This window comes from Macaca nemestrina, chromosome 5 (assembly GCF_043159975.1).
Source record: "Macaca nemestrina isolate mMacNem1 chromosome 5, mMacNem.hap1, whole genome shotgun sequence".
Lineage (NCBI taxonomy): Eukaryota > Metazoa > Chordata > Mammalia > Primates > Cercopithecidae > Macaca > Macaca nemestrina.
This window is the reverse complement of record NC_092129.1, coordinates 38,707,558-38,729,291: the sequence shown is the minus strand read 5'-3', so window position 1 is coordinate 38,729,291 and position 21,734 is coordinate 38,707,558. Positions and strand designations below refer to the sequence as shown.

The 21,734-nt window shown below is 40.6% G+C and overlaps 1 protein-coding gene across 3 annotated transcripts in view; it reads left to right on the top strand.

Moving 5' to 3' along the window:
* The window catches only part of LOC105465642 (solute carrier family 2 member 12), a 67,883-nt gene that overhangs the window by 36,930 nt on the left and 9,219 nt on the right, over window positions 1-21,734 (top strand). Inside the window, exons 5-6 of one of the 3 annotated variants that reach the window (XR_977670.2) lie at window positions 9,371-9,493; window positions 14,168-14,299. Coding sequence is in view for 2 of the 3 variants with exons in the window: in XM_011714191.3 (XP_011712493.2) it covers window positions 9,371-9,493; window positions 14,168-14,300 (256 nt within the window). In the remaining variant the exon portion in view is untranslated. The other 2 variants (XM_011714191.3, XM_011714192.3) reach the window with 2 other exon arrangements.

The window sequence follows — 21,734 nt, the reverse complement described above, 5'->3', positions numbered from 1 at the left end:
TTGGTTTTATGGAGCGGAACCAGCCTATTGGAGGGTGGGTATCAATGTTGGAAGCATGAGTCATCTGCCATAAAATTTAAACTTAGATTTAAACAAATAACTCTGGCTCTTAAAAAAATTTTGTTCATGTGATATTTGCACAGCTAAAGATTATGACAGTTACAAGGATGTGGAGCAGCAGGTTCTAATTTGGAAGTTTACTTAGTGGCTTCATTTCAAGACCTACTGGGTTTCAGGCAAAGGGGCTGACATTGCAGAAGCACAGGTGTTTCAAAAAAGATTCTGGTATTCTTCAGATTTTCTCCAAGGCTCCAGGTCCTAATATGCAGAACCATCACAGTCAAAGGCTTTTTTTCTGCTCATCTTGCTCTTTCACCATTCTTATGGGATAATTACATATCTTTAGAGAAAAGGCAATTTCAGACACTGTTATTTTTTGAACAAGAGAGGATTATTTATTTTTTAAATATATATTTCCAACTTTTATTCTAAGTTCAGGGGTACACATGCAGAATGTGGAGGTTTGTTGCAATAGGTAAATGTGTGCCATGGTGGTTTGCTGCACAGATCATCCCATCACCTAGGTATTAAGCCCAGCATCCATTTGCTATTCTTCCTGATGCTCTCCCTCCCCACACACACTCCTTCGACAGGCCCCAGTGTGTGTGTTGGTCCCCACCCCCCACATGTGTCCAACAGTGTAAAAGTGTTAACAGGAGAGTTTTATTATTAAATGTAGCCATTATACAGTAATAGTCACATAATGAGTTTACGTTGTGCATCTACCTTTAAGATATTTCAAATCTTATTTTTCCCGTTAAATCTTAAGTTTCAGTTATCACCAATATTTACACAAACACTGTTCATTTTTCTCAGCTAATTAAGTCAAAGGTCATTTAGAGTGACTGGAATCGTGAATTATTATATGGAAAACGGCATCCATGTGGTTTTGTACTAACTTTGCATCCAAACAACCAGGAAAAACTTAAAGAAATATGTGCACTTAGCTAATTAAATCCTGTTTTTCCTTTTGGAGTTAGATGATGCAGCAGTAGTACCTAATAGAACCAAAGAGTTTAAAACTACATTTTTGTAGCATAAGCACAGCTAGAAGTATGGCAAAATGACACCATCAATCCTATCACCATGGGCAACTGCTCACATGATACGTTGGTGTTTAACTTACCTCTCAGTCTAATACTCTAATTATAGTTCTATGACCTTGAAAATGATAAATATTGGACTGTAAAAGATGTTAAAGTGTCAGGCTAAGGTTTTAATACTATCTTAATAAACACAAGTATTCATGTGTTACTTTACTGTTTTCCATGACTCAATGTTAAGAATTTTTCAAGGATAATTTGCAACACTTGAAACTATAATACTATCCTAATTAAAGTATCAATAATGAAAAATGTACATCAAATATTATCTCTGAAGCCATGACATTTAAGTTATAGTTCAAACTAGAAAAGACTAATTTCTTGCAGCGCCTTCCCTTTTGGCTTGGCATTTTGAACTATTAGTTCAGTGGTCTTCAAACTGGGGTGTGCATGCTCCAGGGTAGGGGTTCCCAACTCCTGGATCATGGACTGGACCGCTCAGGGGGTTTCCCAACTCCTGGACCATGGACTGGACCGATCAGGTCTGTGGCCTGTTGGAGACCCGGCTGCACAGCAGGAGGTGAGCTGTGGGTGAGCAAGTGAAGCTGAGCTCTACCTCTTGTCAAACCAGCTGCAGCATTAGGGTCTCATAGGAGGGCAAACCCTAGTGTGAACTGCCCATGTGAGGGATGTGGGTTGCATGCTCCTTATGAGAATCTAATGATAAATGTCATGTACTTGAATCATCTCGAAACCATCCCCCCTGCACCCTGTCTGTGGAAAAATTGTCTTCCATGAAACCAGTCCCTGGTGCCAGAAAGGTTGGGGACCACGGCTCTAGGGAGTTTACTTTCTGAAGCATACTTCTTCCATGATAATTCAAAGCTAATCAATTTCCAGAGATTCAGGTTCAAAAAAATCTGTTCTTTGATATTTCTCCTTCTGCATCTCCCCAGTTATAACTGTTCTCCCACTTAAAAGAAAGCACACTTGTTACTATCAGAAATATTATTTTGATACATATTCAAAATTGTAAAAACCTGAGAATGCTAATCAAAAAGACAACTGGAAATATTGGTGTAGGTGTTCAAAAATGAGTCTAAAGCTTAGATAATCATTTTATAAGTCAAGATATTTCTGATAATTTATCAGCACTATATTATTACAAAAACTTCTATTACTTAATTCTTTAATTCTTCTATTAAAAAATTTTTCAACTCCCCATATTTTAATTATTCTTGAGAACAATAATTTTCATCCATTTAAAAAGTAGAACTGTATCATGTTATTCTAGAAATAAGTGACATTCAACCACAGATACAAAATAAAGAAAAAAACTCCCCATCCATCTAATTGAGAGGTATTTCTAATACATTTTCATTTTTCCTGTTTAATAATCATTTCTAAAATATGTAAGATACTTTTATAATTTTGATCCATTTATAGTAATTATTATGTTAATAGTTTAATTCAGACAAATTCTTAGAAGCTCTAAGAGTAAATAAAAAAATTCCAATTTAAGGTCACATTTTAAAAAATTATTATTATTATTAATATTATTGTTTGAGACAGAGTTTCACTCTTGTCACCCAGGTTGGAATGCAATGATGCAATCTCGGCTCACTGCAACCTCCACCTCCCAGGTTCAAGCAATTTTTGTGCTTCAGCCTCCCAGCTAGCTAGGATTACAGGCATGAGCCACTATGCCCAACCTAAGGTCATAGTTTTTTTGAGAGATGTATGATGGGATGATCAATAAAAGACTTTCCAGATTAAAAATGCAGTACAGTAGAGTAAAATACTAAGTTCAAGTGAAAAAGAAACAATGTAAACTTTCTATTAAATACCTTGTTCCTATACTATTTATTTATTTATTTATTTACCTTCTAAGAGACAGGGTCTTGCTCTGTTGCCTAGGCTGGAGTGTAATGGTGTGACCGATCATAGCTCACTGCATCCTCAAACTTCTGGGTTCAAGCCATCCTCCTGCCTTTGCCCCCTGAGTAGCTAGGACTACAGGCATGCACCACTATTCCTGGCTATGTTTTTTAAATTTTTTTTGTAGAGAGAGAGTCTAGTTATGTTGCCCAGGCTTGTCTCGAACTCCTGGTCTCAAGGGATCCCCCTGCCTCAGCCTCCCAAAGCACTGGAATTGTAGGAGTAAGCCACTGCACTGGCCTGTTCCTAAAATTTTTTAAATGGATGACAATGGCTATCAAATAGGCATGGTATTTGAATTCCACAGGAAACATTTAAAAGAGTAATACAACTATTCTACGTTAAATGTTAGAATTTAAATAAAATACAAATTGCATCCTTTGCTATTATTTAAATTTATGGTGAAAAATGTTAGCTGTTGGCTTATAAATTAAAGAAAATTGTTTTTAAAATTCCAGGCCGCTCAAGCAAGAGAGTTTGAAGATCACTGCCATAGTTCTCTCTTATCCCCAATTGGTGCCTGCTCACAAAAGAGTTCCATTTTTGACTCTAGCGTTCATTATTGAGGGTTATTCCATTTAGTCCAATTTCCCTTTGTATACTTTTTTCAAAAATCATTTCAGTTGGTTTTGACTAGAAATCTTTAGGCAGAAAGATTAGAGAACATTGAGCCTTTATTTAATTGCCTTTTTTAGTTTGTAATTTAAGTAATCCAAGATAATATTCTTGAAAAAGTATTTCTTTTACAAAAGGCCATGAGTGGATATGACTCAGGGAGACTGAGAATGCAAAATAGAAAAAGAAATTAAAGCAACCACATGACTGCCAATGTTGGGGATGGTATCCTATGGTGGGGTTTATTTATTTATTTATTATTTATTTATTTTTGGGGAGACAGCCTAGCTCTGTCTCCCAGGCTGGAGTACAGTGGTGTGATCTCGGCTCACTGCAACTTCCACCTCCTGGGCTCAAGTGATTCTCCTGCCTTAGCGGGATTCCATAGTAGCGGGGACTACAGGCTTGTCTACCACGCTTGTCTAAGTTTTTGTATTTTTAGTAGAGATGGGGTTTCACAATGCTGGCCAGGCTGGTCTCAAACTCCTGAGCTTAGGTGATCCGCCCACCTCGGGCTCCCAAAGTGCTGAAATTACAGGCATGAGCCACCTCCCCTGGCCTATTTTTTTTTTTTTTTTTTTTTTTTTTCGAGACAGGGTATCACTCTGACGCCTGGGCTGGAGTGCAGTGGCATGATCACGGCTCACTGCAGCCTCGATCTCTGGTTAATAACTTAATTCAGAAAAACTCTTGGAAGCTCTTAAATAAAAAGAAATTTCAATTTAAGATTATATTTTTAATTTGATTTTAAAATTAAAAGAGCACTCACTGCAGCCTCGATCTTCCTACCTCTGCCTCCTAGGTAGCTGAGACTACAGGCATGCATCACCACACCTGGCTAATTTTTGTACTTTTTATAGAGACAAGGTTTCACCATGTTGCTCAGGCTGGTCTCAAACTCCTGGGCTCAAGCAATCCACTTGCCTCGACCTCCCAAAGTGCCAGGATTACAGGAGAGAGCCATCACACCCAGTCGTGTACTTATTTTTAAAGAACCCAATTTCTCCACTTCGGCAACTTATGAGGCCAGAATTTAAACATCTGGTTGGAAGCGATGGGCACAGTCCCTCCAAATTCACATTTTAATTACTCCTTTGCAGTCAGAGAGATAGGTGTGCCACTTACAAAGGCAATAAAAACCAAGGATTTTTCACTCCAACGAAGTATAGGGCATGGCTCCTTTGCAAATCAAGTTGTTGAAAACTCTGCAGCCTGAGTGTAGAGCTTCCTCCAAATTGTTAGTTCTCTGGCAAGACTTTCAAGACCTCTGTGAGCCTTTCAAACCCTGGGCTAGCATGCCAGGTGGTTTCGGAAGGACTCAAGCCAAACAGAAAGTGTGCCTGGAGAGCTGCAGAATTTAAATCTGAAGGCATAGAAGGTTAAATGACAGTTTCTGTGGGAATTAACTGGGGCAGGAACCTGAAATAGGTAGGAGGGTGAAACACACAAGTGGCAGGGCTGCCATTTCCATTGAATACCCTTATTAATGCAAGTCCATGTCCTCAACCGGACACAGAGAGACTTCAACGTACTTGCCCTTCATGATCTTTTTATGACATTCTGTGTAGCCATAAGCACTCTGTCTGTGGATTTCATCTGGATCAGGCAAGTTCTGATAGGCAGCCCTGATGATTTAATACCATGTGAAATATGAGTTTCCTATTTGTTTTCTTGTTTTTTTTTTTGTTTTGTTTTGTTTTTTGAGACAGAGTCTTGCTCTGTCACCCAGGCTGGAGTGCAGTGGCCGGATCTCAGCTCACTGCAAGCTCCACCTCCCGGGTTTACGCCATTCTCCTGCCTCAGCCTCCCGAGTAGCTGGGACTACAGACGCCTGCCACCTCGCCCGGCTAGTTTTTTGTATTTTTTAGTAGAGAAGGGGTTTCACCGTGTTAGCCAGGATGGTCTTGATCTCCTGACCTCGTGATCCGCCCGTCTTGGCCTCCCAAAGTGCTGGGATTACAGGCTTGAGCCACCACGCCCGGCCGAGTTTCCTATTTGTAAACAATCACCACTCCTCCGCCCCCCACAAATCCAAAACTTCCTCCATCATTGCAACATAGACAAGACCTTCAAGATTCGTGCGGACCCTGACATTTATAAGGTTATGAATTGCTGAGGCAGTCCTGAAATGATGGGATTGAAAGTGGAGTAATAGGAGTCAAGGAGAATCATTTTAGTGCTTGCTGAACTCCAGTGACTGCGCTCACTGTAAGAGTTCACCGTGTCTCTGTTATGAGTGCTCTGTGGATTCCTGATGTGCAAATAGGGCAATGTGCATCCCCTTTTGGCGTGTCATCGGGGTAGGGAATAAAGAAGATGCCCAGAGAGAGTCACTACTTCTTTACTGTGGTAGTGAAAGGGAGCCTTCCCCTGTGGCAATAATTTAATTTTCCTTGGGGAGAAATTGGGCCATCTCATTGGGAAAAGGAATTGGTGATTTTAAGAAAACTCCCACCTGTTACTATAAACATAAACACACTAAATCCCCATGTAGTGATTCATACCTCTATGAATGAATAAGTGTTTCAGTCCTTGCTTATGAACTGAAACTGAGTTTCTCCACTGCTTCTGCTTTAGGTATTGACAGCATTCTTTCCAGAGAACATCAAGGCTGGTGAGATTCTGGCACTGTCTTGCTTCTAGGTCAGCCATGGAAAGACTCTGACCCTTTCAGTGAGTCTATCTTGCTGCACATGATACTTTCAGATTTATATTTCCCTCTCTCTGGAGCTGAAAACCTGTGATTCTACAATCTGGAATCATTGTTTAAATAATATTCTTTCTTTTTTGGGGTGAGGGACAAGGTCTCATTCTGCTGCTCAGGCTGGAGTGCAATGGTATGATCATAGCTCAGGGCAGCCTTGATCTCCTGGGCTCATATGATCCTCCTGCCTCAGCCTCCCAAGTGGTTGGGACTATGGGCATGTGCCACCACGCCTGGCTTTTTAATTTAATTTAATTTTATTTTATTTATTATTTTAAGTAGAGACAAGGTTTCGCTATGTTGCTGGTCTCTAACTACTGAGCTCAAGCAATCCTCTCACCTCAACCTCCCAAAGTGCTGGGATTACAGGTGTGAGTCACTGTGCCTGGCTCAGTATTCTTATTTTTAACTTGACAGGCTCCACATTGGGAGGTTGAACTATCCTTGTCAAAACATTTGTCAATTTTTGTGACATCCAGTTTGTCAATATTAGAGAAACCAAGCCATCAATTCTTTAATTCCTTCATTCAATCAAAAAAGAAGTAGACTCTTTCCGCAACAATACAGTTATTTTTGGAAGCATCAGGTGTAGGGCTTGCTTGACAAGTTTCTTTTTGAACAGAGACTGAGGGAAGTCTCTTTTTCAATATTCAACTCACTGCTCGCTGACTGGTGAAACTACTGGAGGACTTGGCTTAGCTGTTATATTGAATGAATGTCTAGGACAGGCTTGCAATGTGGATCTCGAGTTTTTCTAGACAAGCCCCTGGCAGTTCAGACTGAGCACATACAACTGGTGTTTTGTGCAACTGTCCCATCTTCTTGTTGGCGAGGTCCACTTTCTATCACAGCAGGATCAACTCATTTTCATTTGAGGCCAAGATGGTTCTGATGAGCCTAGCAATGATTCTCCCCAAACCTCACTAAGTAATTCCATGGCCACCATGATGAAAGATGGGGAGGGGAAGAAGGAGGTTTGAAAGGTGATGAGGTGAGGATGGAAGTTGAAACAAGAGACCCTGAGCTATCTCCTCTACTAAAAGAAAACGAGAGTGCCCTTTACCCCACCTCCTCCTCATGGCTTTTAAAGCAAATGATTGTAGGGACCCTCAGCTTCACCTGGCCAGCATCGAATACTCATGCCAGGAAAGGGTATAGGGAGGTTGGTCCATGGCATATATTATTTAGCTTAAAATTCAGATTTATATAATTTTATCTTGCATTTGTCCAAGGACAGGTCTTCATTACAAAGGCTTCACCAGAATTATGCAGATATCAGTCTACTCAGAGCTGGATCTTCAGTCTTGCAAAGCTCAAGACAGGGTTACCTGAGCACGAAACTGGTCTCATTAAAAGTAAAGCGATTCCACCAAGGATATAATCTGCAAGAATCTAGTGAAGCTCTTTCAGCATGGATAGGGGCAGGGGAAGAGAGGTGAGGTAAGAGTGTGGCAGACATGGGGTTTCCTAGTTTTGAATTCCCCATTAATAAGAACAATAATAATAATTATACTACTTTTTATTATAATTATCTTCCACGCATGAAAGGTAACCCTATATAGATTCACTTGGAGAAGATAAGAAAAAAATAGATTTTTCCAGTCTTCTGCAATCAAATTTAGTTTTTTCTTCCTTTAAAGCAGCAAATTTATACCCAGCAGATGTTTTTTCTACAGGGTGTAATCTTGTCAGGAGAGGCAAATTTTAAGTTAGAGGCATGACTGACTGCTGGATTCTGGCACAGGGAACCCAGGTGGTTGCTGGCCAGAGCGGCCTCTCCCTGGCTTCTCGTTTCTTCTTCCCGTCCCCTCTTCTGGGATAAAATTATGTAGTTGGTTGATATATCAGTGCTAGTTTTCTAAAACACAGTGAACCAGCCAACAGTGAGCCTGAGCTGGGGCAGTGCCGAAGGCCTTCTTTCCACTGAATCAAAGATGCTTACACTCCACATTTATTTATTAATTAATAAATATTTATTGAGCCACTATCAAGAAAGCACAGTGATAAAAAAGCATGAATCCCAGAGACTACTAGGGATAATGCCACCTTTGTCGCTTACATGCTCTATGACCTGGGCAAGTTAACTCTTCTAAGCCTCCATTTCCTCTTCAATAAAAGAGGTATCGTAATAGTTCCTACCTTGTTGGGGTCTGTGAGGATCAAATGAGATGAGGTTGTAAAAATGTTTGTAAAAGCCCACAGTAAGAACTCCTGGCTGTTTTTCATTAGGCAAACTGGGTTTGATAGGCTGTGAGCAGAAGACAAGTTAATTTGCTCCTTTATTGCCCCGTCTGATCCCATCAGCCAAGCCCCATAATGTTCCTTGTCACTCTCAGATAATAAAAAGTCCTCTGATGAATTTTGGTGCCAATAAGACTCTCCTTCTAGTAATGCAAATGTCCAGTCTAGTAAAATAATCAAATCTTGTAGCTCTAGTTAATTTAGAACTTCTCTCCACCCAGCTTGCTTCAGGCCAGGACGCCCAAGTCAGAGAAGGGAGAGTAGCCGGCTTCCTCATGCCCTCCTGGCTCCATTTCCTACCCACTCATTAGCTGTGATTTCTGACTCCTCCAAGGTCAGGGGGAGAGAGACAAGGAAACAGCCCAGTCCTACAGCAGGTACACCTGGGCTCTGGCACTGAGGCTCCTGTGCTTGGCAGATGTCCCGAGCTGGCTCTCTTGTTGCTGCCAGGCAGGTGGCCCCCGCCTCTGCCCTGTGGTTTGCATTTCTTGGGCCTGTGTCAGATACCAGCACTTCATGCCCCTCACCCTATCTGTGGGGACCATGGTCCAGCTCTCCTAATGTTTCTGTGAGTCCTTTCTTCCTTGGCTGGAGGTGAGGAGGCAGCACGTCCCTGTACTGTCCTGGCCTTCTGAGGTAGGAAATGGCCCTGCTTCCCAACCACAAATGCCGGCAGGATGAGGGCAGGGAGAGATCAGGGCGCGGCACTCAGATTCAATGGGTTTTCGCTAAGTGTGCCGTCCGCCACCCACTCTTCCCTTTCTTCTAGTGCCCTGGCTGGTGCTCAGCGAGATCTTTCCTGGTGGGATCAGAGGACGAGCCATGGCTTTAACTTCTAGCATGAACTGGGGCATCAATCTTCTCATCTCGCTGACATTTTTGACTGTAACCGGTAAGAAGTCTTTGTTTTCCTCTAATGTCTTTGGTCCTCATAGGACAAATGTTCGGGAATCACACCCACCTAAAGACCATTTTTTCGTGAAAAATTTCAAACACACTTAGAAGGAGGACGGCCATGACCCTGAAGTACCCATAACCCAATTTACAGTTTTCAATCTAAATCTATTTTAACCCCACCTGCTCTTCCCCCTACCCAATTATTTTGAGTTACATCCCATATGTAATGTTGTTTTGTCTGTAAAATTTCAGCATAGACCTTTAAAAGACATTCAAATATAGCTACAATGTCATTATCACACTTAAAAATATAAATAATCATCCCTTAGTATCAAATACCCAGTCTGTGTTCACGTTCTAATTGCCCTATAATTGTTTTTTATATGTGATTTGAATCATGACCCAAATACATAACTTACAAGTCCCTGAAATGTGTCATAATTTATAGGTTTTGTCTCCATCTCCTCTATCTCCTCACCCCCCACTGTACCTCATATTTCTAAAGAAATTAAAAATCTATTAAAAAACAAATGATTTGTTTCATAGCATTTTCCAGTCTGAATTTTGTTGATTATAGTCATGTCATGTGTCCCTTTCTGGTTTTTTTTTTTTTTTTTTTTTTTTTAGACAGTCTCTCTCTCTTGCCCAGGCTGGAGTGCAGTGGCATGATCTCAGCTCACTGCAACCTCCAGCTCCCAGGTTCAAATGGTTCTCTTGCCTCATCCTCTGGAGCAGCTGGGATTACAGGCACACAGCATCACACCCAGCTAAGTTTTGTATTTTTAATAGAGACAGGGGTTTCACCATGTTGGCCAGGCTGGTTTTAAACTCCAAGTGATCCACCTGCCTCAGCGTCCCAAAGTGCTGGGATTACAGGCATGAGCCACCATACCTAGCCTTCCTCTGTCTTTTATGTTTCTTGTAACTTGCTATTAGATTTAGATAGAGGCTTGAGGAGAAAGGGAAACCAATCCACAATAACAAAACTCATGTTTAGGTGTCAGGCAGAATTGCTTGTAATAATAACGAACTTTTATTTTCAAGGGGAATCTCATCAAATTTAATGATACAGAGAAGCAGAAGCGAGATTCTTTTTTATTTTTTGTTTGTTTTTGAGACAGAGTCAAGGGTCTCACTCTCTTGCCTAGGCTGGAGTGCAGTGGTGCGATCTCGGCTCACCACAACCTCCACCTCCCGGGTTCAAGGGATCCTCCTGCTTCAGCCTCCGAAGTAGCTGGGACTATAGGTGCGTGCCACTACGCCTGGCTAATTTTTTTGTATTTTTAATAGAGATGGGATTTCACTTTGTTGACCAGGCTGGTCTCGAACTCCTGACCTCATGATCCACCCGCCTCAGCCTCCCAAAGTGCTGGGATTACAGGCGTGAGCCACTGCGCCTGGCAGGGAGATTCGATAAGGTCAGGCTCATTGTTACTTTCACTGAAGCCTGAAATTCAACCGTGTTGTATAGAAAATTTGAGGATCCCTATGTCGGAAATAAGGCAAGGCATAAAAAAAGTGTTACAAACAAAACAAAACATTGCTGTTTGTCTGTTCCATTCAGCAGCCCCATAAATTAGATTGATACATTATAATAAAATAACCCAATATTAGGGATCAAATCAGAAACAGAAGCATTTGCCTTGTTTTCCTAGCTCCAACTTGTAAACATGGGCAGAGTAAGAAGGGAGACCCTTGGGGATTACAAAGAATGATAGAGCTAAAATAAATAAATAAAGCCTAAATTTATTTAAAAAAAAAAAAAAGAGAGAGGCTTGAGGAGATTTAGATGTCATTTGTTGGTGAACTCTGTGGCAGCTGCTGCCGTGTGAATTGCCAACAGGAGGCACATGAGGCCTGGATGTCTTGCTGTTTGTCACGTTGGCCTCCTTTGATGATCATTTCCCAGACCTACTCATTATATCATTCCTTCTCCAGTTTTATCTGAAATGCCTCTCTAAAGAGAAATTTCTTCTCATTAGCTCTTCGGCTACCCTGAAGTGTGGATCATATAAGAAAGGTAAAACACGTGCTTGAAACTTTCTCTTTATTTTCTAGTTTTCAAAATAATGTGGCCGTTCCCCAGTATCCACCAAAACTGACCAATGAGTCAGTTTCTCTTTATTTAATATACAGATGAGGAACACGTAGCATGACTACAATCAAGAAAATCCAGACCGTGGGAAATTCTGTGAAACAAATAACTCAGTTTCTTCATTTCATATATACTGTCTTTATAGATGTAATTTTCAAAAGTGGATGTTTACTCAAAACATGTGCATATATATAAACACATATATACACATATACACACACATACATACATATATATTTAGTATATCCACTTTTGGAAATTAACCTTTGGAGTTACTATTTAAGCATGGTTTGGGTTTTTATATAACATTTTCAAATGTTTCTATCCTACCTTTTGAGAAATAGCTCCAGATTAAAGGAAACAAAGAAACTGGTCCTACTCAGATCACATACATAAACACGTGCCCTCCGCCTTCACATGTGCACACATGTACACAACATACACATACCCTCCATCTGCTATTTGATGTGGAGAAAGAAAAATGTAAAAGAAAAAATGGAATTGATGAGGGATGGAAAAGATGGCTCACATCTCTGGGAGGGTGATAGCTAATACACTGGAGGAGCCAGTGAAGCTTTAGAAGTTCTGTACCGGCTTTTAGAACAAATGTTAGGAAAACAGATCCACTTACCAAAAAAAGCCTAGAATGATCTAAAACCTTTAGATGACATTTAATCGGAATGCTTGACATTTCCTACTTATTTTCAAAAATCAATTTTCCAAGTGTGGGATAGAGGGATCTAAAAGATGTGAGGTTCTACTTGGCAGCAAGCCCTTAAATACCAACATTTTTATGCAATTTCAGCTGTATCAATAAAAGCAGAATGTTCCAGATAGATAACTGTACTCTGCAGTGGTCATGACACAATTGTAGTATTGCATTCAGTTCTGAGTAAAATATCTTGAGAGAGCCATTTAAAAATTGCAGTGTGTTCACTGAAGGAGGGCGGCCTGAATGGCGAGGGCAGTAACCAATGCTGTGGGAAGAATGGCTGAAGAGTTCAGGATGTTTGACTTGGACAAGGGGATTCTCAGAGAAGGGCTGAGGTGCATTCAAATATTTGAATGGCTGCCATGGAGAAGGGGTGGGGAGAGCTGATTCAATGTGTGTCCTTCCAGAGGACAAAGCACAGCCTCTGAAAGGCAGATTTAGGATCTAAGCAAGGAATAACTTTTTAGCAGATGCAGCTATTTCACAGGGCAATAAGAGGCTTTGTGAAATGGTGAGCTCCCTGTTACTCAAAATGCTCAAACAAAACTGGGGACAATTTGATGAGACAACCTTTGGGATTCTGACAATTTCTATATTCTGGTTTTATGCTCCAGAGAAGGAAGAAAACCCAATTCTACAAGGACTTTATTAAGCAATCACTTGGGCAATACCCTGTGCCAGCTAGAAAAGCACAGAGAGACAGGAGTTTAATTAAAATTGCCAAAACAACTGCAGTGCTGTTCCTCCTTCCTGCTTCTCCCAACCTCAGCACAAGTCACCGACAAGTGGTTACTATGCTTCGATTCTTTCATGTTGCATTTACAAACACTGCCTCAGTACACAACTGCTCAGTCAGTTTTCCTGCCTGACCAACTATGGTTTGTGGCTGCAGCTGTTAAAGGCTATTTGTAAAATCTTGTTCATAGTTGGTTTGAGCCTATGTTCAGAAAGAGCCATCTTCTTTCCGACTACTCCTTGCCACACTAGACCTTCTGCTGCTGAGTCAGGGGCCGCCACAATGCAAATAGCAGACTCAAGTGCATTGGGGGCCACTGCTCCCCACTGAATGTGCCTTGACTTGGTCCATGACTACAAAGGGACTGTATCTTTGGCTGGAAGGGGTCAGAGGAAAAACTAGGTTTGCAGATGAGAGTCATCAGAATCTTGAGGATCCTGCTTCTTGTGATGCATCTTGGCAAGTTGATGCCTTTTACTGGATCCATGGTCACTTTTTTCTCTGAACCCAGGAAGCAGCATTACAAATACACTGTAAGCTATTAAAAATGATGAAATATTGCCAGCATGAAATGATTTATTCAAATCAGAGCAAAGAAGGGTGAGCTCATTCCAAGAAAAATTCATCTGTACAAATGTCATTAAAAATGTCCACCATTGGGAATGATAGTAAGAGGGGGAAAAAATTGTCCACCAAACAGAAACTAAACTGCTACCATGGCGATTCCCAAGAGGGGAACTGAGGAGGGGGAGAAGAGAGATTTTACCTTCTACGTCCTATGTTTCCATGTTATTTGAGGTTCCTTTTTTGCATGTGCTTTTTTATATTAATAAAGACACATTGCCATTTTGAAACAGAAAGACATGCCCACCAAGAAGATGAGATTGGGTGTAAATTGTGATGGTTACAAGACTGTTATTTACTTCACCAGAGAAAGCTAAGGTAGTCTGTAAAAGTAACACTTTCAGAGCTGGCTACATTTTAAATTTGTGATTGCTATTTTCCTGGATACTGCTGGCATGTTTGAAAATACATATGGTATTATGTATGCCCTAAGTGGCTGTTCACAAATGGGATCAAAGCCACACAAAACACATTTATAATCAATTTCTTTTGTCCTTTATAGATCTTATTGGCCTGCCATGGGTGTGCTTTATATATACAATCATGAGTCTAGCATCCCTGCTTTTTGTTGTTATGTTTATACCTGAGACAAAGGGGTGCTCTTTGGAACAAATATCAATGGAGCTAGCAAAAGTGTAAGTATTACATGCATTGGTTTCTGAACAATACTCTTTGGTCAAAAGTGCAGCTTTCATATGCAGCAAAGGAATAATATCTGAAATTATTTTAGGACATTCCCTTTAGCGTAAGACTATATCTTAGTGCATAATTCCAATTTCCCTGCCTTGTCTTTAATTTAGGTGATGCAGCTAAGGAAGAATAACCATTTCTTCCCAACGAGTGAAAGTTTTTTTTTTCAAACTACAAAGTGAATGCATTTGATTGGCAAGTGCGAAATTTCATTTATCGATGAAATATTGTACTGAATTTGAATAAAATCTTTACAATTGGATTTTTTTTTTTTTTTTTTTTGAGACGGAGTCTCACTCTGTCTGTCGCCCAGGCTGGAGTGCAGTGACACAATCTCGGCTCACTGCAAGCTCCGCCTCCCGGGTTCACGCCATCCTCTTGCCTCAGCCTTGCCCCGCTGATTTTTTCTTTTGTATTTTTAGTAGAGACAGGGTTTCACCGTGTTAGCCAGGATGGTCTCAATCTCCTGACCTTGTGATCCACCCACCTTGGCCTCCCAAAGTGCTGAGATTACAGGCATGAGCCATCGTGCTCGGTCTACAATTGGAATGTTTTTAACATGTTAGTGTTTTATAATTATCATCAAACTGTAATGCTATTATTCATTACTGTGACCAACCAATGTATAGGTGCAAGGTTACAAGCTTTTTCCTTTTACACAAAACAAAAAAAAAAATACGTCATTGTAATTAAAAAGCATTAAACCACACTTTCCTTTTTTTGTAATGTAATAATTTTTAGTAGAACAAAGTTTAATATTTTCACTGTCTGCATTTCTTTTCTGAAAGAGAAACAGTTATTACTGTTGTTTTACTTGATTTTTTTCTGAAATTAATTTTGTTGTATAGAGGATGTAATTCTGCTGTGCTAAGGATTAAAACTATCTCATTAAAAAAATTTTTTATTTCCATAGATTTTTGGGAAACAGGTGATATTTGGTTACAGAGTAAGTTCTTTAGTGGTAATTGTGAGATTTTGGTGCACCCATCACCCGAGCAGTATACACTGAACTCAATTTGTAGTCTTTTATCCCTCACCGCCCCCCCCAGTGTTTCCCCCACCCAGTCCCCAACCAACGGGTGAACGTTTTAAAGCTCTACTCAGTAACCATCTCAGAACTTCTTCCGTCTCTCCAGCTCCCCCTAGCAGGTTTTCTTTGTTTGGGGTTTGGGGTGGGTCCTGGAAATGTAGATATACCATGTTCACCCTGGGCTAGGAGCTTGGGCCTCAGCCTTTCCATTTCTATCAGACTTATGGCTCCTTCTCTGTGCCCTAAACACTTGCTAAGGCTAAGATTAGCAGAAACACTCTCAGGCTTAACCGTCTACAGTTGTTCTAAATAGTGCACATTTAAGGTAATTTTAAGAAAGATAAGCTTCTTATATGAATAGGCATTTAGAAAACTCGTTAAAAAATTTCACAAGGAGAGACTGTTTAAACAATTTAACTTAGAAGTGGAACATTTAATTTAGAAGTGGGTGGCAGAAAATTCCTTTTCCTTTTTTAGTAGCTCTAATTGCCAAAACCATGTCCTGGGGGAAGAGGTGAGACATAGGGGCTAAGAATGAAGGAGAACTTGTTACTCTTCCTAGGATTACATCATTTCATTTAGAAATGCAGGGATACTTGTTCTTGGGTTTTAATATAATGGGAGGAAACTACATTTTCACAATTTGTGATTTTCTTTTAAAAATACTTTGAAAACAGTAGAGGGAAATGTATGATTATAGATACTGTGGGCATAGCGATTCTTCAGCATTTACTTGAAGGAAGAATAAACCTGATAGGTGAATTGTTAGTAGGTATATGTGTGCATGTGTATTTATATTGAACCAACCATTAATCCTGGCTTATTGGGGGTATGGTAAGTAGGATTGTGGAAAATTTTCACTTTGCGCTTTATACACTTTTAGATGGTCTAAATTTTAAAAATATTTTACTTTACAAAAAGCAGAAAAAAATTCTCCCAGTTTAAGCTTAAGATAAATATCAAATTATAAGGCTTTTTTTTTTTTTAATACAAATGAGGCCCTGTTTTGAAAAAAATAAAATGAAAATGATTCATTTACAATGGGAAATAAAATTGTGAGGAAGGCTGGCTATATCCTTGGACTAACCAATGCACTGCCTGACTATCCAAGTGGAGGTCAAAATGATTGGATTTCTTGGTGTGCACTGGACTCTGAATAATGACTATCAATTACAAATATGATTTAAAGCATCAGTGGCCTCAGACTTTAATAACTCAATGTATCCACCTGTAAACTGGCAACATTCCTCATGGATTCAGGTTTTTTCCATAACTGAGATCCCAGGACATTGATGACTTCCAAATCTATTGATCTTCCTTCATTTCTCATCCTTCCTTGTGCCTGTTTCATATCAATTATCCATTGCTGCATAACAAAAGCATCCCAAATGTAGCAGCTGAAAACAATGGACCATTTCCAATGATTCTTTGGTTTGGCTAGGTGGTGCCTCTGCCTGTTTTGCCTGGGCTCACTCACGTGTCTCCCTGGGCAGGAGGGCCCACAATCACACAGGACTTGATCACATAGGTGGCAGTAGGTGCCAGCTGTCGATGGGGAGCTTCAGTTCTCCCCAGTGGCTTCTCATCCTTGAGGAGGCAAAGTGGCTTCCTCACATGTCAAACTCAGGGTAGCTTTCCAAGGTAGTGAAGGCAGAAAGAAGCTGCAAGTCTCTCTGAGGTTTACATCAGGAATACACACATCACTTTGACCACTTTCTACTGTCAGCACAAGTCCTGAGGCCAGCTCAGATGCAAGGGGTGAAGAAAGAGACCTAACCTCTTGATGAGATGAAGGGCAAAGAATTTCTGACCACATTTAATCTACCACACCTACTCTTTCTTGAAGTTCTTTTAGCTATGTGAAACAATCTTCTTTCCTGGATGGCCTCCTAGCTCACGACTCTAATCTCCTGATTTCTCCTTCTGTTCTTACGTTTTACCTAGCTTTGAAGATTCAGCTCTACATCCTTATGCTTTTAGACTCAACTCAAGTACTCATCGTCAAAGTCCTGAGTAGCTCTAGCCCTGGAGAGTAATCCTTTGTCCTAGATTTTCAATATCTTCTCGCCCTCTTTTCTTCTATACTGCGTTGGCTAGAACTCTTGTGGTTTCACCTTGTTAATTAATAAAGTTTTAGTTTCCAGGAATGCTCTGTCCATTATCTTTCTTATGTAACTCCTACAAAGCCTACCTAGCTTAATATTGATTTCTGGTAGATGATTAAAAAGTATCCACTGTTCAATTTTATAACTTGTTTTGTTGGCTTCGTGGTAAATCCACTTTGTGTATATGCACCTTTGAACTACTCATCTACTAACTCAGGGAGCAAAATTCCTGTAAACATTTTGTGGCCGGGTGTACTGGCTCATACCTGTAATCCCAGCACTCTGGGAGGTGAAGGCAGGCAGATCACTTGAACCTAGGAGTTCGAGACCAGCCTGACAACATGGCAAAACCCCATCTCTATCAAAAACACAAAACATTAGCTGGGCGTGGTGGCTTGTGCCTGTAGTCCCAGCTACTCTGGAAGCTGAGGTAGAAGGATCATTTGAGCCTGGGAAGTTGAGGCTGCAGTGAGCTGTGATCGTGCCACTGCACTCTAGCCTGGGTGACAGAGTGAGACCCTGTCTCAAAAGAACACAGAAAAATAAGAGTAAAATTTTGTGAATTCTTGTGAACAAAAATAACTAAAAAATGGAGGCAGGGAGAAAGTAACAATTAATTAATTGAATGAAACTATATAGGCCTCCTTTACTATCACAACCCACTGTACTCTCTTAAAAAAGTCTAACTTGAAAGCAGAATGTTCTGCATAAGATTAAGGACTTTCAAATCCCTTTTTTCATATAAGGTTGTCAGAATGTATCAAATTGCAAACCAAATGAAAATTCAATGACAGAACTTAAGAAAATCTAATCTTTCTTTCTAGTAGGCTTCCAGAATAAGATATTCCTTAAGAACATATGATGTGGGTATCTAAAACGCAACAGAACTTATTAATTCAGAATTTGGGGTGGGGAAAGAATCTGTCTAAATTATTAAAATTCTGACTTATGAAATGTTTTTGAAAGAATCACATTTCTGTTACTTTTGAGTCATGCAATTACTCAAATTTAAATCCAGACCGTCTCCAAGAACGTTATAAATTGCAAATTAGGAGAGGACCAAAAGTCAAAGGTATGTTGACCTCTAAACAGACTATAGGAGAACTGCAAGGTTTGTAATGAAGAACAAAAATACAGGCAATTAAGAAAGATGAGATGGCAAAACAATTTTACATTTTAAAGTCATTACAGCAGTAGTAATACCTACTAGCTATAAACCATGAGGAAGCCCAGTACTGAGGACAAAAAGGAAAAGGTTCTTTTAGAATTTTTTTTCCAACATTTATTTTAGAATCAGGGGGTACATGTGCAGGTTTGTTACAAAGGTTTACTGCATGATGCTGAGCTTTGGAGTATGAATGAATCTGTCACCCAGGTAGTGAGCATAGTACCTAATAGGTAGTTGTTTAGCCCTTGCCCACCTCCATCGCTCTCCTCTCCAGTCGTCTCAGTGTCTATTTTTGCCTCTTTATGTCCATGAGTACCCAATGTTTAGCTCCCACTTATAAGTGAGAACACACAGTACTTGCTTTTCTGTTTCTGCATTAGTTCACTTAAGAAAATGGCCTCCAGCTCCATCCATGTTGCTACAAATGATTTAGTTCTTTTTGATGGCTGTGCAGTATTCCATGGTGTATATGTATCACATTTTCTTTATCCAATCTACTGCTCATGGACACCTGGGTTGATTCCATATGTTTGCTATCATGAATAGTGATGCGATGAACATATGGGTTCATGTGTCTTTTTGGTAAAACGATTCATTTTCCTTTGGGTATATACTCAGTAATGAGATTGCTGCATCAAATAGTAGGTTAACTTTTTGGGGGGGGGGCGGGCGGAGTCTCGCTTTGTCGCCCAGGCTGGAGTGCAGTGGCGCAGTCTCGGCTCACTGCAAGCTCCGCCTCCCGGGTTCACGCCATTCTCCTGCCTCAGCCTCCCGAGTAGCTGGGACTACAGGCGCCCGCCACCTCGCCCGGCTAGTTTTTTGTATTTTTAGTAGAGACGGGGTTTCACCGTGTTAGCCAGGGTGGTCTCGATCTCCTGACCTCGTGATCCGCCCGCCTCGGCCTCCCAAAGTGCTGGGATTACAGGCGTGAGCCACTGAGCCTGGCCTTTTTTTTTTTTTTTGAGATGGAGTATTGCTCTGTTGCCCAGCCTGGAGTGCAGTGGCCGGATCTCAGCTCATGGTAAGCTCCGCCTCCTGGGTTCACACCATTCTTCTGCCTCAGCCTCCTAAGTAGCTGGGACTACAGGCACCCGCCGCCACGTCCGGCTAATTTTTTTTTGTATTTTTAGTAGAGACGGGGTTTCACCGTATTAGCCAGGATGGTCTCAATCTCCTGACCTCGTGATCTGCCCGCCTTGGGCTCCCGGTTAACTTCTATTCATGTAATACTGTGAGCCAGAGGCTTTTCTGAGCTGAACCAACAGGTTGAGAAAAGCTTTTAAAATGACAATGTGAGCAGCCTGGCTTATGTAAATTGACCAAAGTATCTATGAAGGATATACGTTAAACAAGGTTTCCAAGAGAGATATGTCAGAGACAAAAAAAATACAGTAAGTTATTAAATTAGTTAAGAAAATGTGAGGTGGTAGAAAGCCCATGGAACCCGCTTGTGCACAGAAGCTGAAGTGAACTTGAAGAATGAGGAAGGACACTGCTGAGTTAAGAGAGTCTTCATGAATTTAGAATAAAACAATGAATCAACTTTTGTCACCAAGGTAATAGTCCTGATGTAGAAATCCCAATGTCTATTTCTAAGAAAGTAAACTACAATATAAAATTAACTTCAACCATGATACTACACATTGCCTAGCATTTTCCTCTATATTTGGAGTTGGGTTCTTCTACCCCTATTTCTAAAAAGCTGAGAAAACAAATATTCTTCCAAGGATGTTAAGTTTCTTATAAAATAAACAGTGACTCAGCTGAGAGGTCAGAAAAGATTTCTGCAATAATGTAATTTGAAAAGATTTTATTTTGAACTTCTGCCTTGCAAGCTACAAACTCAAAATGGGATGTGATGTTTGCCATATTTGCTGTTTCAGCTGTGATTTACTTTTCCCCCAGCTGAAGTGGGCACAAATGGAGAAAGCAAACAAGTTAATGTTTTTAAATATTTCAGTTCTGAGGCAAACTTATTTTTCACTTCTAGCAGTTAATTTGATGTGGCCATTTCTTCATTCACTCATCTGCCCAATTCATTTATTCAATAAATATTTATTGAGCATCTACTATGTGCCAGGCACTGATGTAGGTTCTACAATAACATTGTCAGTGAGTACAATCACCATGAGATTTCCAGTATGCTGATTAGATAGTGACTAAAGGGCTACTTTCAATTGGGCAGATCTGAGAAGGTTATTCTGAGATGTAACATTTAAGGTAAAACCTGGGTAATAAAAAGCCAACCTTGGAAGATAGGGGAGAAAATCCAGGCAGAAAAAACAGCTAGTGCAAAGGCTAAGTCAGAAACACACTTGACTTGTTCCAGAAATGGAAAGAAGGCTGTAATCTTTGACGAGTTAGGAAGCAGGTAGAGACTAGTGTGCAGGGCTTTGCAGGCTGAGTGAAGAGCTCGGTTTCAGTCTAATTGCAGCGGAAGCTACTGAAGGATTTTAAGCAGGGCAGTGACATGATCTGATTTACAGTTTAAAGTGTGCCATAGTGAGTGTCTGCAGCCGTCCAGCCGAAGGAGGCTGAGAAAGCAGGCAATTGTAGTGCTGGGTCTCTTTTTCCATCATGCCCATGGACCTTAAGTGGCCTTCAATCACATGTGGCAATCACACATATCCCTAGTCTTTTAACTGCTTCTCTCCTAGACAAACGCTCCAGATCACTTTCTCTCCAGAAACTTCCTCACATCCTCATTCCTCACCGATGGCCTTGCTTCTGACTTCACTGAGAAAATGGACATAATCAGGTGGAAACTTCCACCTTCCACATACACGACCATTCCTCCAGGGCCTATGTAGGAATGCAGTCCTTCCTATGAGAGGCCCCTTCACCCCCTCTCTCCTTTCTCCCTTCTCCAGCACATTCTCCAGCAATTGTCCCGGCTCACTGCTGCATCACCTGCATCTTTATCTACTCCTCATCAGCACGGAAACCTGCTGTGATTCTTTCTCCATCTTTTTTTTTTTTTTTAAAAGATCTTTTGGTGCCATTTTCTCTCCAGTTTTGCCCTATTTCTTGGGTACTATTTATAGCCAAGTTTTTCTAATGCATCGTCTGTGTTCAC